Genomic DNA, 22,389 nt, shown 5'->3' with positions numbered 1-22,389 from the left:
CTGTTGAAAAAATTAAAGAGGACACAAAAGATGGAAAGACATTCCACTCTCTTGAACTGGAAGAATTAACATTGTGAAATCGTCCACAGTACCTAATGCGATCTACAGATTCAATGCAATCCCCATCAAAATACCAATGACATTCTTCATAGAAACAGAAAAAACAATCTTGACATTCATATGGAAAAACAAAAGACCATGAATAGCCAAAGCAATCTTGAGCAAAATAAAAAAATAAAGCTGGAGGTGTAACACTAACTGACTTCAAATTATACTACAAAGCTACAGTAACCAAAACAGCATGGTACTGGGTTACAAACAGACACTTGGACCAATGCCAGAGCACAGAGAACCCAGAAATCAAACCACACACTTACAGCCAACCAATCTTTAACAAAGGCAACAAGAACATACACTGGGGAAAACATTGCCTCTTTGATAAATGGCGATGGGAAAACTAGACGTCCATATGTAGAAGAATGAAATTAGATCTGTACCTCTCACCATATGCCAAAATCAACTCAAAAATGGATTAAAGACTTAAATATAAGATCTGAAACTATAAAACTCCTACAAGAAAACATAGGGGAAACACTTCAGGAAATAGGACTAGGCAAAGATTTTATAAATACAATCCTAAAGCACAGGAAACAAAAGGAAAAATAAACAAATGGGACCACATCAAACTAAAAAGCTTCTACACAGCAAAAGAAACAATCAACAGAGCAAACAGATAAATTACAGTGTGGAAGAAAATATTTGCAAACTATGTATCCAATAAAGGATTAATATCCACAACACACAGGGAACTCAAACAACTTAAAGGTAAAAAACACAACCCAAATAAAAAATGGGCAAAGGAACTGAATAGACATTTCTCAAAGGAAAATATACAAATGGCCAAGAGACACATGAAAAAATGCTCAACACCACTAAGCATCAGGGAAATGCAAATCAAAACTACAATGAAATATCATCTCACCCCAGTTAGATGGCTATTATCAAAAAGACAGAGAATAACAAATACTGGCAAGAATGCTCAGAAAGGGCAACCCTCCTACACTGCTGGTGGGACTATAAATTGCTGCAGCCATTATGGAAAATGGTATGGAGTTTCCTCAAACAACTACAGATAGAACTGCCATATGATCCAGCAATTCCACTGCTGGGTATATAAAAAGGAATGGAAATCATCAAGTCAAAGGATACCTGGACTCCCATGTTTATCGCAGCACTAGCCAAAAGTTGGAACCAACCTAAATGTATACTGATGACTGGATAAGAAACATGTGGTATATTTACATAATGGAATACTACTCTGCCATAAAAAGGAATGAAATTCTACCATTCACAGTAACATGAACTTAGAGAAAATTATGGTAAGTGAAATAAGCCAGGCACAGAAAGAGAAATACCACAAGTCATCACTCATAAGTGGGAGCTAAAAAAAACAACACAAACCCCTCTCCCAAAAACCAAACAAAAACCCCACAACAAATAAAAAAGAAAGATAAAAAAAATCACCATAATACATTGAACTTTCAAAAGGACAGAATAGAACTAACATTGCCAGAGGGGGAAAAAGGGGAGGGAGAGCGGGGCAAACAGTAATCAATAAAGGGCCATGAAAAACAATAACACTGTTCAATACTGAATATGCTAATTATACTGATTTGAGCATCACATACTGCACATAGGTATTGATATGCAACTTTGCACCCCACAGATACATACAATCAATTATATTTCAATAAAAAGACAAGCAAAACAAAACAAAAATAAAAAGGAATAAACTATTGATACATTCTACCACATTAATGAATCTCAAAAACATTATGGTAAGTGAAAGAAGCAAGACATAACGGATAACATATTGTACGATTCAATTTATGTGAAATGTCTAGAAAAGGCAAATCTATACAGAGAAGTTGTCTGTGGCAGGGGTGGGAAAGAGGATTAATAGAAACAGAATGAGGGTCTTACTGGGTCCAAGAAAATGTTCTAAAACTTACTTATAATAGTTGCACAATTTGGTAAGTTTACTAAAAGTCATTGAATACACTTGAAATGGGTGAATTACATGCCTCAACAAAGTTGTAAAAAAATTTACACCATATAATGATGAATGGCTTATACCAGCCACTGGACTCCAACAGCACTCTATCATATACAGCACATGCCTTATCATATTTTACTTATTTGTATACATGTCAGTGAGCTAATATAGTCTGAGGTCTGTAGTTTAGCATGTTGTACCTATCCTCAGCATCTAACTGAGTGAGTGGTATGTACAATATGGGCTCAGTGTTTGTTGAATTGAAATATGCTTTAAAACAGGATAGGAACAAAAGTTGTTTCAAACATACAGCTGAAGATAGAGGCAATTAGTCCTTCCTCCATGTCCTAGATTCACTGGGAGGAAAGGTGAATTAATAGGCACTGACTGGAGCTCTCCACTCCACCACAGGATTAGTGTTACCAATTCCAAGGGGAAACCAGAAAAGCAAGTAAACAATAGCTCAATTCTCACAAAGAGGAATAAACTATTGATACATTCTACCACATTCTACCTCTGTACTACTCAATACAGAATAAAAATAATTATTTGGGATTTTAGTCTTTGTGGGCAGTGAGAATACTAAATTTACAACGGACCAAAAATTACAAACAAAAATATTTTGTAGTTAAAACATTTTATAATCATTATTGTAAAGACTTTTCAATGGTTGACAATCTGGGATGATTTTCATAAAAGCATAGGCATTAATCTCTTTTCATTTTGAAAAAATTAATTGCTACCCAAGTGCTGAACATTTCTTCTCAGAAAAAGAACAGCATAGAAGAAATAACATTAATATTGCAATCATAACTGTAATATGTCATTAATTCACTATATGACTCTGGACAAGTCTCTTTTCCTTTCTAGGCTACAGTTTCCCTTTAATAAAGGCAAGATAAGCTCTAATGTTCTTTCCATCACCCTTGCTGAAGTAAATTAAGGTGCTTCAGAAAAGATGAAAAATGAGAACCTCAATCTCTTCACTATAAACAGGAAAGGAAATTCCTAATTTATAAGGAAAAACAGAAAGCCACAGCTGATGACCCTTATTCATATATATGACTTTCACCCCAACACCAGGTCCCGCCCTTCATTAACATGCAAACCCACACATCCCACCCCTCCCACCCTTGACCCACACCCCCGTATACCTCAGCTATGGTCATTCTCAGAGCACTGACAGGGGAGAGCTCAATATCCACCAGTTGGGCAGCTTTTAAACTCTGCCCAGTAAAGATTGCACAAGGATAGAAAACAGCATAGAGTTAGAATTTTAAGGTAAACAGGGACACAACAGCTAAGAATATTTAGCACTGTATCTAGATACAAAGAAGGATTTAGGGCTATAGCTGGGCTTTGAAAAAGTGAGATGAGAGTCACTGTTATTACTTTTTTTTTTTTTTTTTTTGGCAGATGGCCAAAATTTCAATTTTTTCAAGGATTGAAACTTGGACCTCAGTGTTATCAGCACCACACTCTAACCAGCTGAACTAACCAGCCAGCTCTGTTATTCTAATTTTTCTGTGAAAAATGGACAAAGTTAAAATAACGTCAAGTTAGTGACAATATTAAGTCAAGCTTTACAAACTTGTCCATACCCTGTATCTTCTAATGCTCTACTAGAACATTCCTCCCAGGCTTCAAACAAGTCAAATTGTTAGGATGTCACCAACTCATTAAGCAAAAAATGTATGAAAAGTAATAAAGATATCACCAGCAAATGTTTTTCTATTAAACTGATACCATTAATCTCTGGAATTATATCATAAAGTCCCCTGGTTCTGATTCTAAATTTGCCAAAAGACCTTATAGGTATAATTTGACTTCCCTCTTGGCTTGCCTACATTGAGAGAATGTCTAGTAATGCCAACATGTGCCTTCTCATTTTGTAGAAGTTAAATTTCATTTTTTATGTTACCAAATTAGCATTTTGGTTCTTTTTTTAAAATTCAAATAATGGCAAGTATATCTCATAGAATAAACTCAAGCACACAAAAATATATGACTAAGGCCTGCTCTTTAAAAAATGCTAATTTGGGGTGTATGTTAGTATTTTAACAATCTAAAAAATCTGAAAGAAATTATAAAAGGCCTGTAATTTTTTATAAAGCCAACCAAAATATGTGCATGCACATATTCACTATTCTATTTATTAATTCTATTCTGGTTACAATTTAACCACTGGTTTTTTGGAAGCATGTAACATGAAGAATTTCATAGACAGAAAGTATAATTTATATTTGAATAAATTTATTGGATATATTTTCTTCTTCCCTCAGTTTCCAGATTTTCAGTAACTTGTATTAAAATTTAACTTCACTTAGTAGAAAGTTGTTAGCATAAAGACACCAGACATGCTAACCACATTATTTGTTTATTTTTCTGGCATCTGGCTGGTATGTGGATCTGAACCCTTGTCCATGGTGTTATATAACACCTTGCTAACCAACTTAGCTAACCAGACAGCCCTTGTTAACCACATTTTAGAAAGAAGAAATACAGTTACTTTGTATCCTCACAGTTTTGTTATAAAATTAATGAAATACACTCAGCTTTTCTGTCTATTCCAAGGATAATAGTTACTTGAGCACAAGCACAACAGAACAACAAATGAAATGAAAATCTGTAATTCCTTACAGTATCACTGTCACAAGGCTGGAACTGGAAGGGCTGGGGTTTGTGAAATACAGCATTTTCTTGTAAAAACAGCTGAAGATTATAGTCCCGTACCACCTAAAGGGAAAATAAAATATCTTTAAGTCTCTAGTAAGGTTAAAATGTCCAGTAATTACATTCTAAAATTTAAGATTTATTCTGTTCTTTTCTATATGAATGAGAAATCATCTAATGCTATGTGGTCAAAAAGAAATGATAATGTTAAACATTTTGATTTTTGTTTTAGATAACTTTTTAGATAACAGTTACCTATGTGTCCTGTTTTCTCAAGAATCTAAATTTGGAAAGTTCTAGTTTAGAAACTAGCCCAGATTTGGGGTTTGCACAATATGCTATATTTTAAGACAGCAGGAAGGTAGCTATCACAAAAAGCTATTCTTTGTAATGGGGGTGACATGCAAATAGGGAAGCACATTGGTCTTCCTCTCTCAGGTCTAAAGTTTTATGGGCTTCTTAAAGTCTGTTTTATGGCAATTGCCATCCACAAGTAAACTGCCAAATAATCTATCCATAGCACAAAATAGTATTTTAAGAGTACATTCTAATTACCATCTTAAAGCATGCCAAGAAGACAGACTAGAAGGGAATTTACAGAGAAGGAGAATTCTAATATACAAAAAGACAGCCAACTGAAAAAAACTCATTACATTATACAGTATACCATGGGAAAGAGTAGAAATCAGCAACATTTGATTGTGCAAAAACCCACTTTCTGTGTTGCTACATTGCTTACCCTATACTTATCTTTCATTTGGTAGCAGCCTGGTGGTCATCACATCTGTGGACATTGGGGAGGCATGGTTGAGGCCCTTGGCCCTCATCCCACCTTGGCTTGGGAGCCTTGGGAGCTTCCAGTCCTTCTAGACTTTATAGGCATTCTTTGGTGGTGTTAGACCTTTACTAGTTAATATCAGAACTTTGTCTCTGAGCTTTCGGTTTTTGTTTTTTGTTTCAGTTCTGTGTTGGATTATTCACTGTTCCCACCACTTAAACTCTGCACTGGAACTAATTTGTTATCCTTTGCTTACTTCTAAAATGGGGGAACCAGCACTTGAGACCTGTGGTTGAGCTAAATTGCTGCTTTGCTGCTGATTCCCTGGAGAAGGCTTTTTGTGCAGCTCAGGTTTTAATTGTTGACCTTGTAAGCACTTCTAGGTCTTGTGAAGTCTGGTACACCTGGGTTGTGTGGAAGCTCTGGTCTGGGCCTGAGTCTTTTCAGCAAAATGTACCCTCTGCAGTTCTATGTTCCTAACCAATCTCCACTGAGTGATCCTGTGCTGATTGGAGGGCAGATCAAGCTGTCCCAATATACTCCCACTTATGAGTGAGGACATGCAGTATTTCTCTTTACGTGTCTGGCTTATTTCACTTAACATAATTTTCTCCAAGCTCAACCATGTTGCTGTGAATGGCAGAATTTCATTCTTTGTTATGGCTGAGTAATATTCCATTGTGTGTATATATATACACACCACATTTTCCTCATCCAGTAGTTCGTCAATGGACATTTAGGTTGGTTCCAAATCTTGGCTATTGTAAATACAGCCGCAATAAACACGGGAGTGCAGTTATCCTTTCGACATGACGATTTCCATTCCTTTGGGTATATACCCAGCAGCTGGATCATATGGTAGTTCTATCTGTAGTTCTTTCAGAAACCTCCATACTATTTTCCATAATGGCTGTACTATTTTACAATCCAACCAACAGTATAGGAAGGTTCCCCTTTCTCCACATCCTTGCCAGCATTTGTTATTCCCGATCTTTTTAATACTGGTCAGTCTAACTGGGGCAAGATGAAATCTCAATGTGGTTTTCATTTACATTTCCCTTATGATTAGTGATATTGAGCATTTTTTCATGTACTTGTTGGCCATTTGCATGTCTTCCTTTGAAAAATGCCTATTCAGCTCCTTTGCTCATTTTTAAATTGGATTATTTATTTTTTTACTGTGAAGTTGCTTGAGTTTCTTTTATAATCTGGATATTAATCCTTTGACAGACATACAGTTTACAAATATTTTCTCCCATTCCATACGTTGTCTTTCTGCTTTGTTGATTGCTTCTTTGCTGTGCGGAAGCTTTTTAGTTTGATATAATCCCATTTGTTTATTTTTTCTTTTGTTATTTGTTTTTTGGGGTCTTATTCATAAAGTCTTTGCCTAGTGCTACTTCCCGATGTGTTTCCCCTATGTTTTCTTTCAGTAGTTTTATGGTTTTGGGTCTTATACTTAAGTCCTTTATCCATTTTGAGTTGATTTTGGTATACGGTGAGAGGTACAGGTCTACTTTCATTCTTCTGAATACAGATGTCCAATTTTCCCAGCACCATTTACTGAAGAGGCAGTCTTTTCTCCAATGTATGTTCTTGCTGCCTTTGTAAAAGATCAGTTGGCTGTAAGTATTTGGACTGACTTCCGGTTTTCTATTATGTTCCATTGGTCTGTGTCTGTTCTTATGCCAGTACCATGCTGTTTTAGTTACTATAGCTTTGTAGTATAATTTGAAGTTGGGTAGTGCTATGCCTTCAGCATTTTTTTTTTTTTTGCTCAGGATTGCTTTGGCTATTTATGGTCTTTTGTTGTTCTGTATTAATGTTAAGATTGTTTTTTCTATTTCTGTGAAGAATGTCATTGGTATTTTGATAGGGATTGCACTGAATCTGTAGATAGCTCTCAGTAGTATGGATGTTTAACGGTGCTAATTCTTCCAATCAAGAGCATAGAATGCTCTTCCACCTTTGTGTCCTTTTTAATTTCTTTCAGTAGTGATTTGTAGTTCTTACTGTAGAGATCATTAACCTCCTTGGAAAGACTGATTCCTAGGTATTTTATTTTTTTTTTGGTGTTTATTGTAAATGGGCTTGTTTTCTTGATTTCTTCTTCTGCTAGTTCATTACTGTAATTTTTAAATGCTACTAATTTGGGGGTGTTGATTTTGTATCCTGCAACATTAGTGAAATTGTTAATCAGCTCTAAGAGATTTTTTTGGTAGAGTCTTTAGGTTTTTCTATATATAGGATCATGTCATCTGCAAACAGGGACAGTTTGACTTTGTCCTTTCCAATCTGAATGCCCTTTATTTCTTACTCTTCCTAAATGTTCTGGCTAGTACTTCCAATATTGTGTTAAAAAGGAGTGGTGAATTTTAGCCATCCTAACTGGGGTTAGACGGTATCTCAATGTGGTTTTGATTTGCATTTCCCGGATGCTGAGTGATGTTGAGCATTTTTTCATATGTCTGTTGGCCATTTGGATATCTTCCTTAGAGAAATGCCTACTTAGCTCTTTTGCCCATTTTTTAATTGGGTTGCTTGTTTTCTTCTTGTAAAGTTGTTTGAGTTCCTTATATATTCTGGATATTAATCCTTTGTCAGATGTATATTTTGCAAATATTTTCTCCCACTCTGTTGGTTGTCTTTTAACTCTTTTAATTGTTTCTTTTGCTGTGCAGAAGCTTTTTAGTTTGATATAATCCCATTTGTTTATTTTTCCTTTGGTTGCCCGTGCTTTTGGGGTCGTATTCATGAAGTCTGTGCCCAGTCCTATTTCCTGAAGTGTTTCTCCTATGTTTTCTTTAAGAAGTTTTATTGTCTCAGGGTGTATATTTAAATCCTTAATCCATTTTGAGTTGATTTTAGTATACGGTGAGAGGTATGGATCTAGTTTCATTCTCCTGCATATCGATATCCAGTTATCCCAGCACCACTTGCTGAAGAGGCAGTCCCTTCCCCAGTGAATAGGCTTGGTGCCTTTGTCAAAGATCAGATGGCAGTAAGTGTGTGGGTTGATTTCTGGATTCTCTATTCTATTCCATTGGTCAGTGTGTCTGTGGAAATCATCAAGTCGAAGGTATACCTGTTCCCCAATGTTCATCGCAGCACTCTTTACAATAGCCAAGAGTTGGAACCAGCCCAAATGCCCATCATCAGATGAGTGGATACGGAAAATGTGGTACATCTACACAATGGAATACTACTCAGCTATAAAAACGAATGAAATACTGCCATTTGCAACAACATGGATGGACCTTGAGAGAATTATATTAAGTGAAACAAGTCAGGCACAGAAAGAGAAATACCACATGTTCTCACTTATTGGAGGGAGCTAAAAATTAATATATAAATTCACACACACACACACACACACACACACACACACACACAAACCGGGGGGGGGGGAAGAAGATATAACAACCAGAATTATTTGAAGTTGATATGACAAGCAAACAGAAAGGACATTGTTGGGGGGGAGTGGGGGAGGGAGAAGGGAGGGAGGTTTTGGTGATGGGGAGCAATAATCAGCTACAATGTATATCGACAAAATAAAATTAAAAAAAAAAAAAAAGGAGTGGTGATAGTGGGCATCCTTGTCTTTTTCCTTGTCTTAGGAAATGCTAAAACCTTTTAAAAGCAATATAAAAGATATATTGGTAATTAGTTTGTCATAAATGGCTTTTATTCTGTTGAGATACATTCTTTCTATATCTAATTTGCCAAGAGGCCTTATCAAGGAAGGCATGTTGAATTTTGTTGAATGCTTTTTCTGTGTCTATTGACATAATCACATGGTTTTTGTCCTTGATTTTGTTGATGCAGTGTATCACATTTATTGACTTATGGATGTTGAACCATCCTTGCCTCCCTGCAATGAATCCCACTTGACTGTGGTGTATGATTGTTTTGATGTGTTGCTGTAATCTGATTGCTAATATTTTGTTGAGGATTCTTGCACCTGTGTTCATCATGGATATTGGCCTGTAGTTTTCTTTTTTGTTGACGTATCTTTGTCTGGTTTGGGTATCAGGGTGATGCTGGCCTTATAAAATGAGTTTGGGAGGGTGGCCTCTGTTTCAATTATCTGGAATAGTTTGAAGAGAACTGGTATTAATTCCTCTTTAAAGGTTTGGTAGGATTTAGCAGTAAAGCCATCCAGTCTTGGGCCTTTCTTTGCTGGGAGACTGCTGATTAGTGCTTCAATCTTGTTGCTTCTTATTGGTCTGTTCGGGTTTTCTATTTCTTCTTGGTTCAGTCTTGGAGTTAGAATATACCCAGAAATTTATCCATTTCCTCCAGATTTTCAAATTTGATGGTATATAGTTGTCTATAATAGTCTCTAATGATCCTTTGTATTTCTATGGTATTGGTTATAATGTCTCCTTTTTCATTCATTTCTGATTTTTGTTACTTAGGTCTTTTCTCCCTCTCTCTCTGTCCATGTTAACCTAGCTAATGGCTTGTCTATTTTATTTATCTTCTCAAAAAACAAAACTTTTGTTTCACTGATGTTTTATATCATTTTTGGGGTCTCTCATTTAGTTCTGCTCTATTCTTAATTATATCTTTCCATCTACTACTTTTAGAATTGATTGTTTTTGTTCTCCTAGTTCTTCAAGGTATAGCAGTAGGTTGTTTATTTGAAATCTTTCTATTCTTTTGACATAGTTATTTATTGCAATAAACCTCCCTCTTAATACTGTTTCTGCTGTATCCTACAGGTTTTGGTATGATGTGTCTTTTATTTTCATTAGTTTCATGAAATTTTTTGGCTTCTTGTTTAATTTCTTCTTGGACCCATAAGTCATTCAGGAGCCTGTTGTTTAGTTTCCATGTATGAGTAGTTTCCAGAATTTTGCTTGTTATTGATTTCCAGCTTTAATCCATTGCGGTCTGGAAAGAGACTTGAAATGATTTCAGTTTTTAATTAATTAATTAATTAATTTTTTATTATACATACATGTGGGGTAAAACGTTGATTTTCAATAATTGTGCAGAAAGCGTGGTGGTTAGATCAGTATAGTTAGCTTATTAATCATTACGATATGTAATCATTCTTTGTGTCCACTGACCAATTCCTCATTAGCCCCCCTCCCTCTCTCCTTTTCCTCCCCTTTTCCACCTCCAGTTTTCTAAAAGTTCAATGTATTACTGTGATTGTTGTTTCTTTCTTTCTATCTGTCTCTCTTTATTGTTCATTTGTTTATTTATGGATTCAGCTCCCAATTATGAGTGAGAACATGCAGTATTTCTCTTTCTGTACCTGGGTTGTTTCACTTAGAATAGTTTTCTCCAGACTCATCCATGTTGCTGCAAATGGTAGAATGTCATTCTTTTTTATGGCTGAGTAGTATTCCATTGTATATATATACTCCAATTTCCTTATCCAATCATCCATCGATGGACATTTAGGTTGGTTCCATCACCTAGCTACTGTCAATAGAGCTGCAATAAACATGGGAGTGCAGGTATCCCTTTGACATGATGTTTTCCAGTCCTCTGGATATATTCCCAGGAGTGGGATTGTTGGATCATATGGAAGTTCTATCTGTAGTTGTTTAAAGAGCCTCCATACTGTTCTCCATAACAGCTTTACTAGTTTACAGTCCCATCAACAGTGCAGGAGGATTCCTCCCTCTCCACATCCTCACCATTATTTGTCATTCTCTGTCTTTTTTATAATAGCCAGTCTGATTGGTGGAAAGAAATAATTAAAATCAGAGCAGAACTAAGTGAAATAGAGACCAAAAATATGATACAAAAGATCAATGAAACAAAATGTTGGTTTTTTGAGAAGATAAACAAAATAGACAAATCACTAGCTAGACTTACTAAAGGAAGAGAGAAGACTCAAATAACAAAAAATCAGAAATGAAAAAGGAGATATCACAACTGATACTGTACAAATACAAAGAGTCATCAGAGATTACTATGAACAAATATACACCAACAAATTTGAAAATCTGGAGGAAATGCATAAATTTCTAGACACATACAAACTGCCAAGATTGAACCAAAAAGACATAGAAAAACTGAACAGACAAATAACGAGCAATGAGAGTGAAGCAGTAATCAGAAATCTTCCAAAAAAGAAAAGCCCAGGACCAGATGACTTCACTGTTAAATTCTACCAAAACTTTACAGAGGAATTAATACCAGTTCTTTCCAAACTATTCCAAAAAATTGAAACAGAAACCATTCTCGCAAACTCATTTTATGAAGCCAGCATCACCCTGATACCAAAACCAGACAAAGATAGAACAAAAAAAGAAAACTACCAGCCGATGTTCTTGATGAATTTAGATGCTAAAATCCTCAACAAAATACTTGCAAACAGAATACAGTTTTTAAAAATATGTTGAGACTTGATTTGTGACCTAACATGTGGTCTATCCTGGAGTATGTTCCATGTGCTAATAAGAATGTATATTCTATGGTTGTTGGAAGAAATGTTCTGTAGATATCTCCCAAGTCGAGTTGGTCTAAAGTGTGGTTTAAATCCTGTTTTTCTGTGTTTATATGTTGCCTAGATGATTTTTATAATGTTGAGAAAGGGGTATTCAGGTTCCCAACTATTGGTGTATTGGGATCTATCTTTTTCTTTAGGTCTAATAGTGTTTGCTTTATATATATCTCACACACACATCCAATGTTGGGTGCAAATATATTTAAGATAGTTATGTCTTCTTGCCAGATAGATGGCTTTATCATTATATGGTGCCTTCTTTGTCTCTTTTTATGGGTTTTGGTTAAAGTCTATTTTATTCACTATAAGAATAGCTACTCCTAGTCATTTTTGGTTTCCATTTGTATAGTATATCTTTTCCCATCCTTTCACTTTTAGTCTGTGTGTGTCTTTACAGTTGAGTTAAGTTTTGAAGACAGAATATAGTTTGATCTAGCTTTTCAATCCAGTCAGTCTATATTGTTTGAACAGAAAGTTTAATACATTTACATTTAGGGTTGTTACTGACATGTAATGTTTTACTTCTGGCATTTTACTGCTTTTTGTTTAGATGTTTTAAATATCTTTTATTATTCATCTTCAATGTTCGTTGTTTTTTGAGGCGATATGATTTCATTTCTTTCTCTTTCTTGTTCACATTTTTGTTTTAACTGTGGGTTTTGTTTTTTCCTATGTGTTCATGACAGTAATTATATGTTTTTCAGATTCCAGATGTAGAACTCCTTGAGAATTTCTTGTAGGGCTGGTTGTGTGGTAGTGAACTCCTGCAGTTTTTGTTTGTCTGGGAAATGCACTATTTCTCCCTCTTTTCTGAAGGATAGCCTTGCTGGGTATAGAATTCTTGGCAGGGAACTTTTTTCTTTCAGTATTTTGAATATATCATCCCATTCTCTTTTGGTCTGTAGTTTCAGTTGAGAAGTCTGCAATTAGTCTGATGGAGGCTCCCTTATATGTGACTTGATGCTTTTCTCTCGCTTTTTTTAGAGAATTCTTTCTTTGTCTTTGAGCTTTGCCAGTTTGACTATAATGTGTCTCAGAGAGGATATTTTTGGGTTGAATCTGTTTGGGGATCTTTGGGCTTCCTAGATCAGAAGGTCCATGCATCTCCCTATACCTGGAAAGTTTTCTGTTATTGAATAGATTTTCCATGTCTTTTTCTTTCTCTTCCCCTTTTAGAATGCCCATTTTTGGACGTTTGTGAGCTTCAGGTTGTCTGCTATCTCTGTTAGATTTTCTTCATTTTAAAAAATTCTTCTTTCCTTTTTTTTTTTGTCTGCCTGGGTTATTTTGTAAAGACCATCTTTGAGATCTGAAATTGTTTCTTCTGCTTGCTCTAACCTGCTTCGTAAGCTCTCAGTTGTGTTTTTATTTTACTGAATAAATCCTTCAGTTCCAGGAGTTCTGCTACATTCTTTTTTTAAGGTATTAATCTCTTTGTAAATTTCCTCCTTTATATCCTGGATACTTTTTCTTGTTTCACTGTGTTCTCCAATTGAGCCTTCTATTATCTCTTTGAGGTTTCTTAAGATTGTTGCTTGTAATCCCTTTTCAGACATTTCAAGGGTTTTCTGCTCTATGGAGTCTGGTAGTTGAGAATTACTGTATTCCTTTGGTGGTATCATATTTTCCTGTTTATTTGTATTTCTAATGTCTCTTCATTGATGTCTGTTCACCCGGGAGAGCAGTTGTTTCCTCTATTATTCTGGAGTGGGCTTTGAGGTAAAAGACTTCCTCCTCTATTTGCAGTCTCCACTGGTGACTCTCCTTGTGTCTATGCAGTTGAGTGTACGGCAGGCTGCCTGCAGGTTGGACCTGGGTGTTACTGTGGAGGTGAGTCGTCCTCATGGTGACAGTAGCTGTTGCAGTGGCTGTAGCGGTCCACCTCCTGCTCAGACAGCAAGAAGGGCTGCCAACAGCTTACAGCTGGGTGCCCAGTCACGCGACCCTCACCTGCCTCCTCTTCAAGTGGTGGGAGGGCTGCTGGTGAACATGTTATCATTTTTCATGGCCCTTTACCAATTCCTCCTTCACCTCATCTCCATCTCCCCCTTTCTCACCTTTGGTAACCTCAGTCAGCCCACTTTGTAATCCATCCCTCCAGTCCCTTACTGCTCCCTCCCCTTCCTTACTCCTGTGACACCTGAGATCAGGCCTTAAATCTCGTTACTGATGTATCCCTTAGCACTCAGCAAAGTGACTTTGCCTAAAGTAGCATTCAATAAACAGTTGTTGAAGAACACCTGTGTATCCACCACTGAGATTAAATAAAACATTACCAATATTGTTAAAGATCAATATAACCTTCCTTATCACATTCCCACCTTCCTTCTTTCTATAGCAGTGTTCCTCAACATTTTATTTTTTATGTTATTATCTCCACCCTGTCCTCAGGGAGCCTCTTTAACCTTTTTGTCCCTAATCACCCTTTACCATTAAAATTTAATACTACAAATATATTGTATATTTATGTACTGTGGCCCACCGTAATATATAAAAGTTTTTTTGCAGCCCTCCCACATCCAAAAGCATTTTTTCATCCTTGGGGTGATATCACACCTGCTGAGAATGTCATGCTCTAAAGATAACCACCCTCCTGCATTTTGTATTTACCATTCTGCTTTATTCTTTAAAAAGGTAGTGTTACTACCTCTAATCTATTTCAAAATGATAGTTTTCTTAGATATTTTTGAACTTTGTATAAGTGGCATTTAGTATATGTATTCTTCTGCAATCTGCTTTTTTTTTTTTTTGCTCAACATTACATTTGTGAGTTTCATTCATATTAATGTGTGTGCATATAGACCTTTCATTTTTACTGCTGTGTGTTAGTTCACTATTCATCCTACTGTCAGTGGATAGTTGGCCTGTTTCTATTCCTCTTTTATTTTTTATTTTTATTTTTTTCTTTACCTTAGAATTTTAATTTTATTGAAAAAACTCTTTTAGACTTATTTATAGATGCTTATCATATGCATGATGTAATTTAGTCAAGGCATTCCTAAAGCTTTCCCTCATTTAGAGTCTGATACAGGTTTCTTTTCAACCTAGTGTATGTTGCTGATACAGCATTTTCTTAATGTTTGAATTTTACTCCAGTTTTGCAGATTTTAATACTGGCGCTTTCTCAGTCTTGCCAGGAAGTGTCAATGGAAGGTTTTCAGGCAACAACCAGGGCTCATGTTTCTTTTTAAAAACATCTTCAAATGGGCTGTCGACTGAAAACAGGAGTTGCAGTTGTACAAACGGTTACAGAAATAGTTACAATTGCACCTCACAAATGTGCACTCAGTGAGTGACATCCTGATTGTTGCTGGGCCAGCAGAGATTGAGTTCTATGCATGTGGAAACGCTGAAAGTTTCATTTTCTCCAAAACCATGAGGCTTCTTGTAAAAGAGAATGGGCGAGGGGAGGAGAGGAAGTGGACAGTGCCATTTTGTACTTGGGCTTGTCTAAGATGGCTCTGGTTATGTTGCAGATCTATTACTCCTGAAATAGACACCCCAGTCTTAGCAGGGGACACTGGTGAGTCTTTGGTCCAGGCCAGCTCCATTCCCCGGAGTGGCCACCGTGCTGCTGCTGCGTCACCTAGGACCAGGAGCAGGAAACCTGAAGCCTCTGATTGTGAAGAGAAGTTTTCACGGTCATGGGCAGCACTACAGCACCTTGGCCTGGGACGGTCGAGGAGTCTCCGCAGACGCCGGGCAGCGCAAGCGCCAGCAGCACGAGCAGCGCGGCCGCCATGTGGCCGTCCACGTTCCGCCTCCACTCGCTGCCATGGCTCCACCCTCTATTCTTCTTTTAAAGAAAGCTGCTATGAACATTCGTCCAAGTCTCCTGGTACACACGTACAAGAGTTTCTCTAGGATTCATTCCTAGGAGTGAAACTGCCAGGTCATAGAGTAAGTGCATCTTTAAATTGACTAGATAATGCCAAACATTTTCAAATTGGATATATCAATTTATTACCCTAGGATAGTATTTGTGTTTTTGTTAAGCAATATGCTCAGTAAACTCATTCCTGTTTACCGTTATTTTTGTTAATCTCATACATGTAAAATGGAATCTCATAGCGCTTTTAATTTCCATTTCCTTGATTTATTTCTATTTTTATTTGGCATTTCCTTGATTATTAATGAGGAAATGCAACTGCATTAGTTTGCTAGGGTCGCCATAACAAAGCACTACAGACTGGGTGGCTTAAACATCAGAAATTTATTTCTTCATAGTTCTGGAGGCTAGAAGTCCAAGATTAAGGTGTTAGCAAGGCTGGTTTCTTCTGAGAGCCATTTTCCTTGGCCTGTAGTTGGCCCTCTTCTTCTGGTATCTTCACGTGGTCTTCCCTCTCTGCCTGTTTGTGTCCTAATCTCCTCTTCTTGTAAGTACACCAGTCATACTGAATTAGGGCCCATCACATGACCTCATTTTATGTTAGTTACCTTTAAAGGGCCTATCTCCAAATACAGTCACATTCTGGTGTACAAAGGGTTTGGACTTCAAAATATGAGTTTTGGTGGGAATTCAGCCCTTTACAACACTTTTTTATATAGTGATGGCTATGTATATTTTTTATTCTATTAGATGCATGTTGTATGATATATCAGCAGCTTATTCCTGTTTTATGGCTGAATAATATTCTATTGTATGGATATACCATTTTATTTATCCAATGATCAGACATTTGGGTTGTTTTCACTTTTTGGATATTATAAATAATGCTACTGTGAACACTCATGTACAAGTTTTTATTTGAACACCTGTTTTCAATATTCTAGGGTGCATACCTAGGGGTGGAAGGGCTGAGAAACAGGGTAATTCTGTGTTTACTTTCTGAGGAAATGCCAAACGGTTTCCCACAGTGACTACACCATTACATTCCTACCAACAATATATGAGAGTTTCAATTTCTCCATATCCTTGTCACCACTGGTTATTTTTTGTTTTCTTATTTTTTTCTTTTTTAAAATTATTAAAGCCATCCCAGTGGGAGGGAAGTGGTATCTCACTGTGGTTTTGATTTGCATGTCTTTAATGCCCAAGGATTGCTAAACATCTTTTCATGTGCTTGTTGACCATTTGTATATCTTCTCAGAGAAATGTCTGTCCAGGTCCTTTGCCCATTTTTAAATTGGGTTGTTTGCCTTTTTGTCATTGAGTGTAAGAGTTCCTTATATATTCTGGATATTAAATCCTTATCAGATAAATAATGTGCAAATATTTTCTCTCACCCTTTGAGTTGTCTTTTTTACATTCGTGATAATGTCCTTTGATACAAAAAAGCTTTTAATTTGATGAAGTTCCAATTATTTATTTTTTCTTTTGTTGGCCATACTTATGATGTCAAATCTAAAAATATACAGCCAAATCCAAGGTCATAAAGTTTTTATTTTTTTGTTTTTTTCTTGGTGGCTAGCCGGTATGGAGATCTGAACCCTGGACCAAGCGTGGTGTTATTCCTAGTTTGTTATATAACTGAAATTACCGGCCATCCCCAAGGTCATAAAGACTTACCTCTAAGTTTTCTTCTATAGTTAGATCATTGATCCATTTTTGAGTTAATTTTTGTGTGGTAGAGGTTCAACTTCATTCTTTTGCATGCAGTTATCCAGTTGTCCCAGAACCTTTTGAAGAGACTATTCTTTCTCCATTGACTATGAATGGTTATAGCACCATTGTTGAGAATCAATCACCCATAAATGTTTGGGTTTATTTCTGAACTTTCAATTCTATTTCATTGTTCTATATATCTATACTTGTGCTTATACCACACTATCTTAATTGCTGTAACTTTGTAGTAAGTTTTGAAATTGAGAAGCGTGAATCCTCCAACTTTGTTTTTCCTTTTCAATATTGTTTTGGCTATTCAGGGCCCCTTGCAGTCCATATAAATTTGAGGACTGTCTTTTCCATTTCTGCAAAAAATGCCATTGGAGTTTTGATACAAACGATATTAAATCGGTAGATCACTTAGGGAATATTACAATATTAGCAATATGAAATCTTCCAATCCATGAACGTTTATTATTTTTATTTATTTAGGTCGTCTTTGATTTCTTTCAGTCATGTTTTATAGTTTTCAGTGTACAAGTCTTTAACCCCTTTGGTTAAATATTCCTAGTTATTTTACTCTTTGGAGACTATTGCAGTTGACATTGTTTTCTTAATTTTCTTTTTGGATCATTCACTGATGGAGCAAAAAACACAAAAATCAGTTGTGTTTTTAATCTTGTCCTATAACTGCTGAATTAGTTTATTAGCTCTAGTAGTTTTTTTGTGTGTATGAATTTTATGGGATTTTCTATATATAATCATGTCATCTGCAAATAGAGGTAATCTTAATTTTTCTTTTTCAATTTGGATGCCTTTTTTCTTTTTCTTACCTAATTTCTCTGGCTATGACTTTCAGTATAATGGTGAATAACAGTGTTTGAGAGTGGGCATCCTTGTCTTGTTTCTGATTAGGCGGGGAACCTTTTGGTTTTTCATCATTAAGTATGATATTAGCTGTAGGTTTTTCACAAATGCTATCAAGTTACATAAGTTCCCTTCTATTCCTAGTTTGCTGAGTGTTTTGTTTATTTTTTAGTCACAAAAGGGTGTTGAATTTTGTCAAATGCTTTCTCTGTGTCTACTGAAATGATCATGTGGTTTTTTCCCCTTCATTTTATTTTACTTTTTTGGTTAGTCTTCAAGGCATTAAGAACGGTAACATTAGACAATTTAATTTCCAAAGAAATATAGACTAACACTGTTCTTTTCTTAATTGTTAAAAGAGCTACATTATTAATCAGTTGGCGTTTTCTTATGCAGACAGAAAGCAAGCACACACGAACAAAATATAAAGGCCAATCACTAGAGCTATCTATCTTTGGAGTTACTATCCTAGAGAAAATATCTACAACAACATCTGCTTCAGTTACATATACAAAGCATTTCATAAAATATTAAGGAGAAAAGCAAGCTTCATAAATAATTAAAATTTAACAAAAGCTCCTAGGGCCATCTTTTCCATTTAGGAGATGAAAGATATGGAGAATTTATTTTGTGGGATGATAAATTTTTTCACCAAAAGACAAAGTAATAACAATGGTGTAGAGTAAAAAATCTAAAGAGTTTCAAACTTCTCTTTGGGCTATCAAATCACTTGGCTGTTTTCAACAGTATAGCAACAGCAGCATAACAACTTCTTTGTAACAGAAAAGCACATGGCATAAAACTTGTAGGTGTGAGCTCTTCTTGTACTTGGAACAAAAAGGCCTATCTCCTAAGATACATCATTCTTATTAAATTTTTATTCCTACCTAAACATAAAAGCATCTCATTTATTCATCATCCCTAGAGAGTAAGAAACTCACATGAGTGAATGCAGAAAATGAAATCTTATCTCTTAATGTGTCCAAACTAGTTCACAAATTCTTAATTCATTATCTATTAAAATCATTCAAGTGAAAGAGATAATATAGTAGAAGAGAATAGAAAGCACTACGTGTGAGTGCGTGATCTCAGGCAAGCCACATAAACGTCCTATGTTTTCCTCTCCATAAAATGAGCATGGTAATATCAACCTCATGGAATTCAAGATATAAAATGTGCTGAAAACTCCTAGGAAATTGTGAAGTGCACGTAAAATATTAGCTATTCGTTATGACTATATGTCTACCTGTTTTATAAACTAAGGATAGTGTATCCAATGTAATGTATTCTTGGAAAATGAAATTTCAAAAAATGTTGTCAGAGGATAACCTTTCTAATAAAATTAGAGTAAGTATACTAGAATAAAAATAAAATACAATTTCTAATATAATTAAAAATAGAAGGGCCGAGCCCCTGGCGCACTCGGGAGAGTGCGGCGCTGGGAGCGCGGCGACGCTCCCGCCGCGGGTTCGGATCCTATATAGGAATGTCCGGTGCGCTCACTGGCTGAGTGCCAGTCACAAGAATGACAAAAAAAAAAAAAAAAAAAAAAAAAGAAAATGTGACCCTGCCACATACTCCCACTGAATGGAAACTACAAAACTCACTTCTAAGTAATTCACGGGTTAATGAGGAGGAAAAAAAAATGTAAAATAACAACAAAAGCCCTACATATGACAGAATGCAGTTAAAGCAGAAAAAAAAAATTTTTTTTAGCCTTAATGGATTTACTTGAAAACATGAATGACTGAAAATACAGGACCTACATAGAGAAAGAAGCTTGAAAAAGAACAAGAACAAAAACTGTAGGAAAGTATAAAGAAATAATGCAGATAAAGGCAAAAATTAAGGTAATATAAATAACAACACTGAGAAGCAGGACAAAAGCTAGCTCTTGGCAAAGATTAATAAAATAGACTGCTAAGTCTGATCAAAATAAGAGAGAAAACAGTATCAGAAACAAAAAGAGAGACAACAATACAGGCAAACAAGTTTATAAGTCTATTTATGCTATCAAATTTGATAACTTATTTATTTATTTATTTATTTTTTGTCTTTTTTGTGACCGGTAAGGGGATCGCAACCCTTGGCTTGGTGTCGCCCACACCGCACTCAGACAGTGAGCGCACCGGCCATCCCTATATAGGATCTGAACCCGCGGCGGGAACGCCGCTGCGCTCCCAGCGCCACACTCTCCCGAGTGCGCCACGAGGTCGGCCCCAAATTTGATAACTTTAATGAAATAGACAACTGTCTAGGAAAATGTAAGTTAACAAAATGTACTAAAAAAGAAACAGAAAACCTGAATGGACCAATAAATGTAAAAAATTTGATCACTACTCAAAAATCAACCACTCCATAGAAAGAAGAAAGCCAAGATGTTTTTATAGACTTCTTTTTTTCAACATCCTCTTAAAAAAAATTTCAAATATACATACATTAAAATCAAAAGAATTATATAGTAAACACCTATATATTCACCACCTAGATTCTGCATTTAACATTTTACTACATTTTCTTTCATCTATCCTTCTTTCTATACATCAATCTTTTTATACCTTTTATTGTATCCTGGAGGGTAAAATATAGGAAAATAGATATATGACAGGACTTCAAACCACCAGGTTGGTGATCTTTACATTTTTATATCAAATTAGTATTTTTAATGTTTTTCTAAAAATAGAATTGGGAGCTCTGGTACACTGAAAACAAGAATATATATGAAAGTACTTCAAAAAGTTCATGGAAAGATTCATATTATCTTTTAATTCTATTCTTCCACAAACTTTTTGAAGTACCCTTGCATATAAGGAGGCATTCAGGATGAAGAGTCTGTACCCTTCTTCCTTCCTGTCTTTGAACACAGCCTTGTGAAGATGGATACCCTGATCCCTTTCCAAACAGTTTCTAATGGTATTAGCCAGTTCCCACTCTCCGTGCCGTAAAAGAATATTGAACTGCATCTTTTAATGTAGCAGTTATAAAATGCACATATTTTTACAAATGCATGCATTCAGTCAGGAAATATTTACTATGCATTTAATTTATCAGGAAGAAATAACATTTACTAATCACAGAAACAATTTGTCTTCCAAAGAATAGTTTCGCCACTATAAAACATTTTAATCTATCAGATCTTGAAGTGAAGCAAATACATTTATTTTCTCTGTACAAGTGTAATATGTCAGCAAAGTTGATGGATCACAACAATTTTAAGTGAAAATACTACTATCAAAGAATGATAGCTATAGAAAGTTAGGTTTACTTTGTAAAAAACAAGATACTGTAGTATTGATTTTTTAATCAATTATAAAATGCTACTCTCCCCTTTGTGCTCCTTTATTCTTTGCACTGACACAGGACCTTGTTGTTCCCCCACATGACTGAGCTGGGTACATCCAAAATTCATTTGAGTGGAAGATAAAACTCTTTAAACCATTCTTCTCAAAGGCAATGCACATAGCAATGGACTGACGTTCTGAGCTGGCTTGTATTATCACCTCTCTTTTCACTCATTGTGCCACCTTCAGCAACTCTTTGACAAGAACAGAACATCTTCCAACTGTGTTAGAAGGAATGCTGTTTCCAGGAAATTTTTCCTTTAAAAAAGTCTTCTAATATCATTGGTACCTTCATTTTTTTTGTAAGCAAAAACACTTTATATTCTAAGATGGATAACACCACATATTGCACTAAAGGTAACTTACCTTGCTGGAGTTTTCTAATAAAAACTGGAATGTGTTCTGCACAGCTTGGCATGTTTCTAGCTCAGTCCGGCTGAAGGCTATTAAATAATCCTTGAGGTGATCATACACATTTCCATCAAGAGCCTGTAATAGAGGAGTAAACAAAAGCAAAAAATTATAATAAAGCTTTGACACAATGCCTTCTGTCTACAAGGAAAGCAGGAATTTTCAGTTTAAAATCTATTATCAGTAATAAATGGACAAATGATACAGGTTGTCATATGAGTCAATCTAAACAGTTAACAACCACTTGGG

General features: G+C 35.7%; 1 protein-coding gene across 3 annotated transcripts in view; it reads right to left on the bottom strand.

Moving 5' to 3' along the window:
- The window catches only part of FCHSD2 (FCH and double SH3 domains 2), a 320,644-nt gene that overhangs the window by 60,212 nt on the left and 238,043 nt on the right, over positions 1 to 22,389 (bottom strand). For all 3 annotated transcript variants that reach the window (XM_063093284.1, XM_063093285.1, XM_063093286.1), the window contains 2 exons: positions 22,096 to 22,218; positions 4,697 to 4,792 (listed from right to left, as the gene is read on the bottom strand). In XM_063093284.1, coding sequence (XP_062949354.1) covers positions 4,697 to 4,792; positions 22,096 to 22,218 — 219 coding nt within the window. The remainder of the gene's footprint in view (positions 1 to 4,696; positions 4,793 to 22,095; positions 22,219 to 22,389) is intronic.

This window comes from Cynocephalus volans, chromosome 4, assembly GCF_027409185.1.
Source record: "Cynocephalus volans isolate mCynVol1 chromosome 4, mCynVol1.pri, whole genome shotgun sequence".
NCBI lineage: Eukaryota > Metazoa > Chordata > Mammalia > Dermoptera > Cynocephalidae > Cynocephalus > Cynocephalus volans.
Note: the sequence above shows the minus strand (reverse complement) of the source record. Positions and strands in the feature narration are given on the sequence as shown.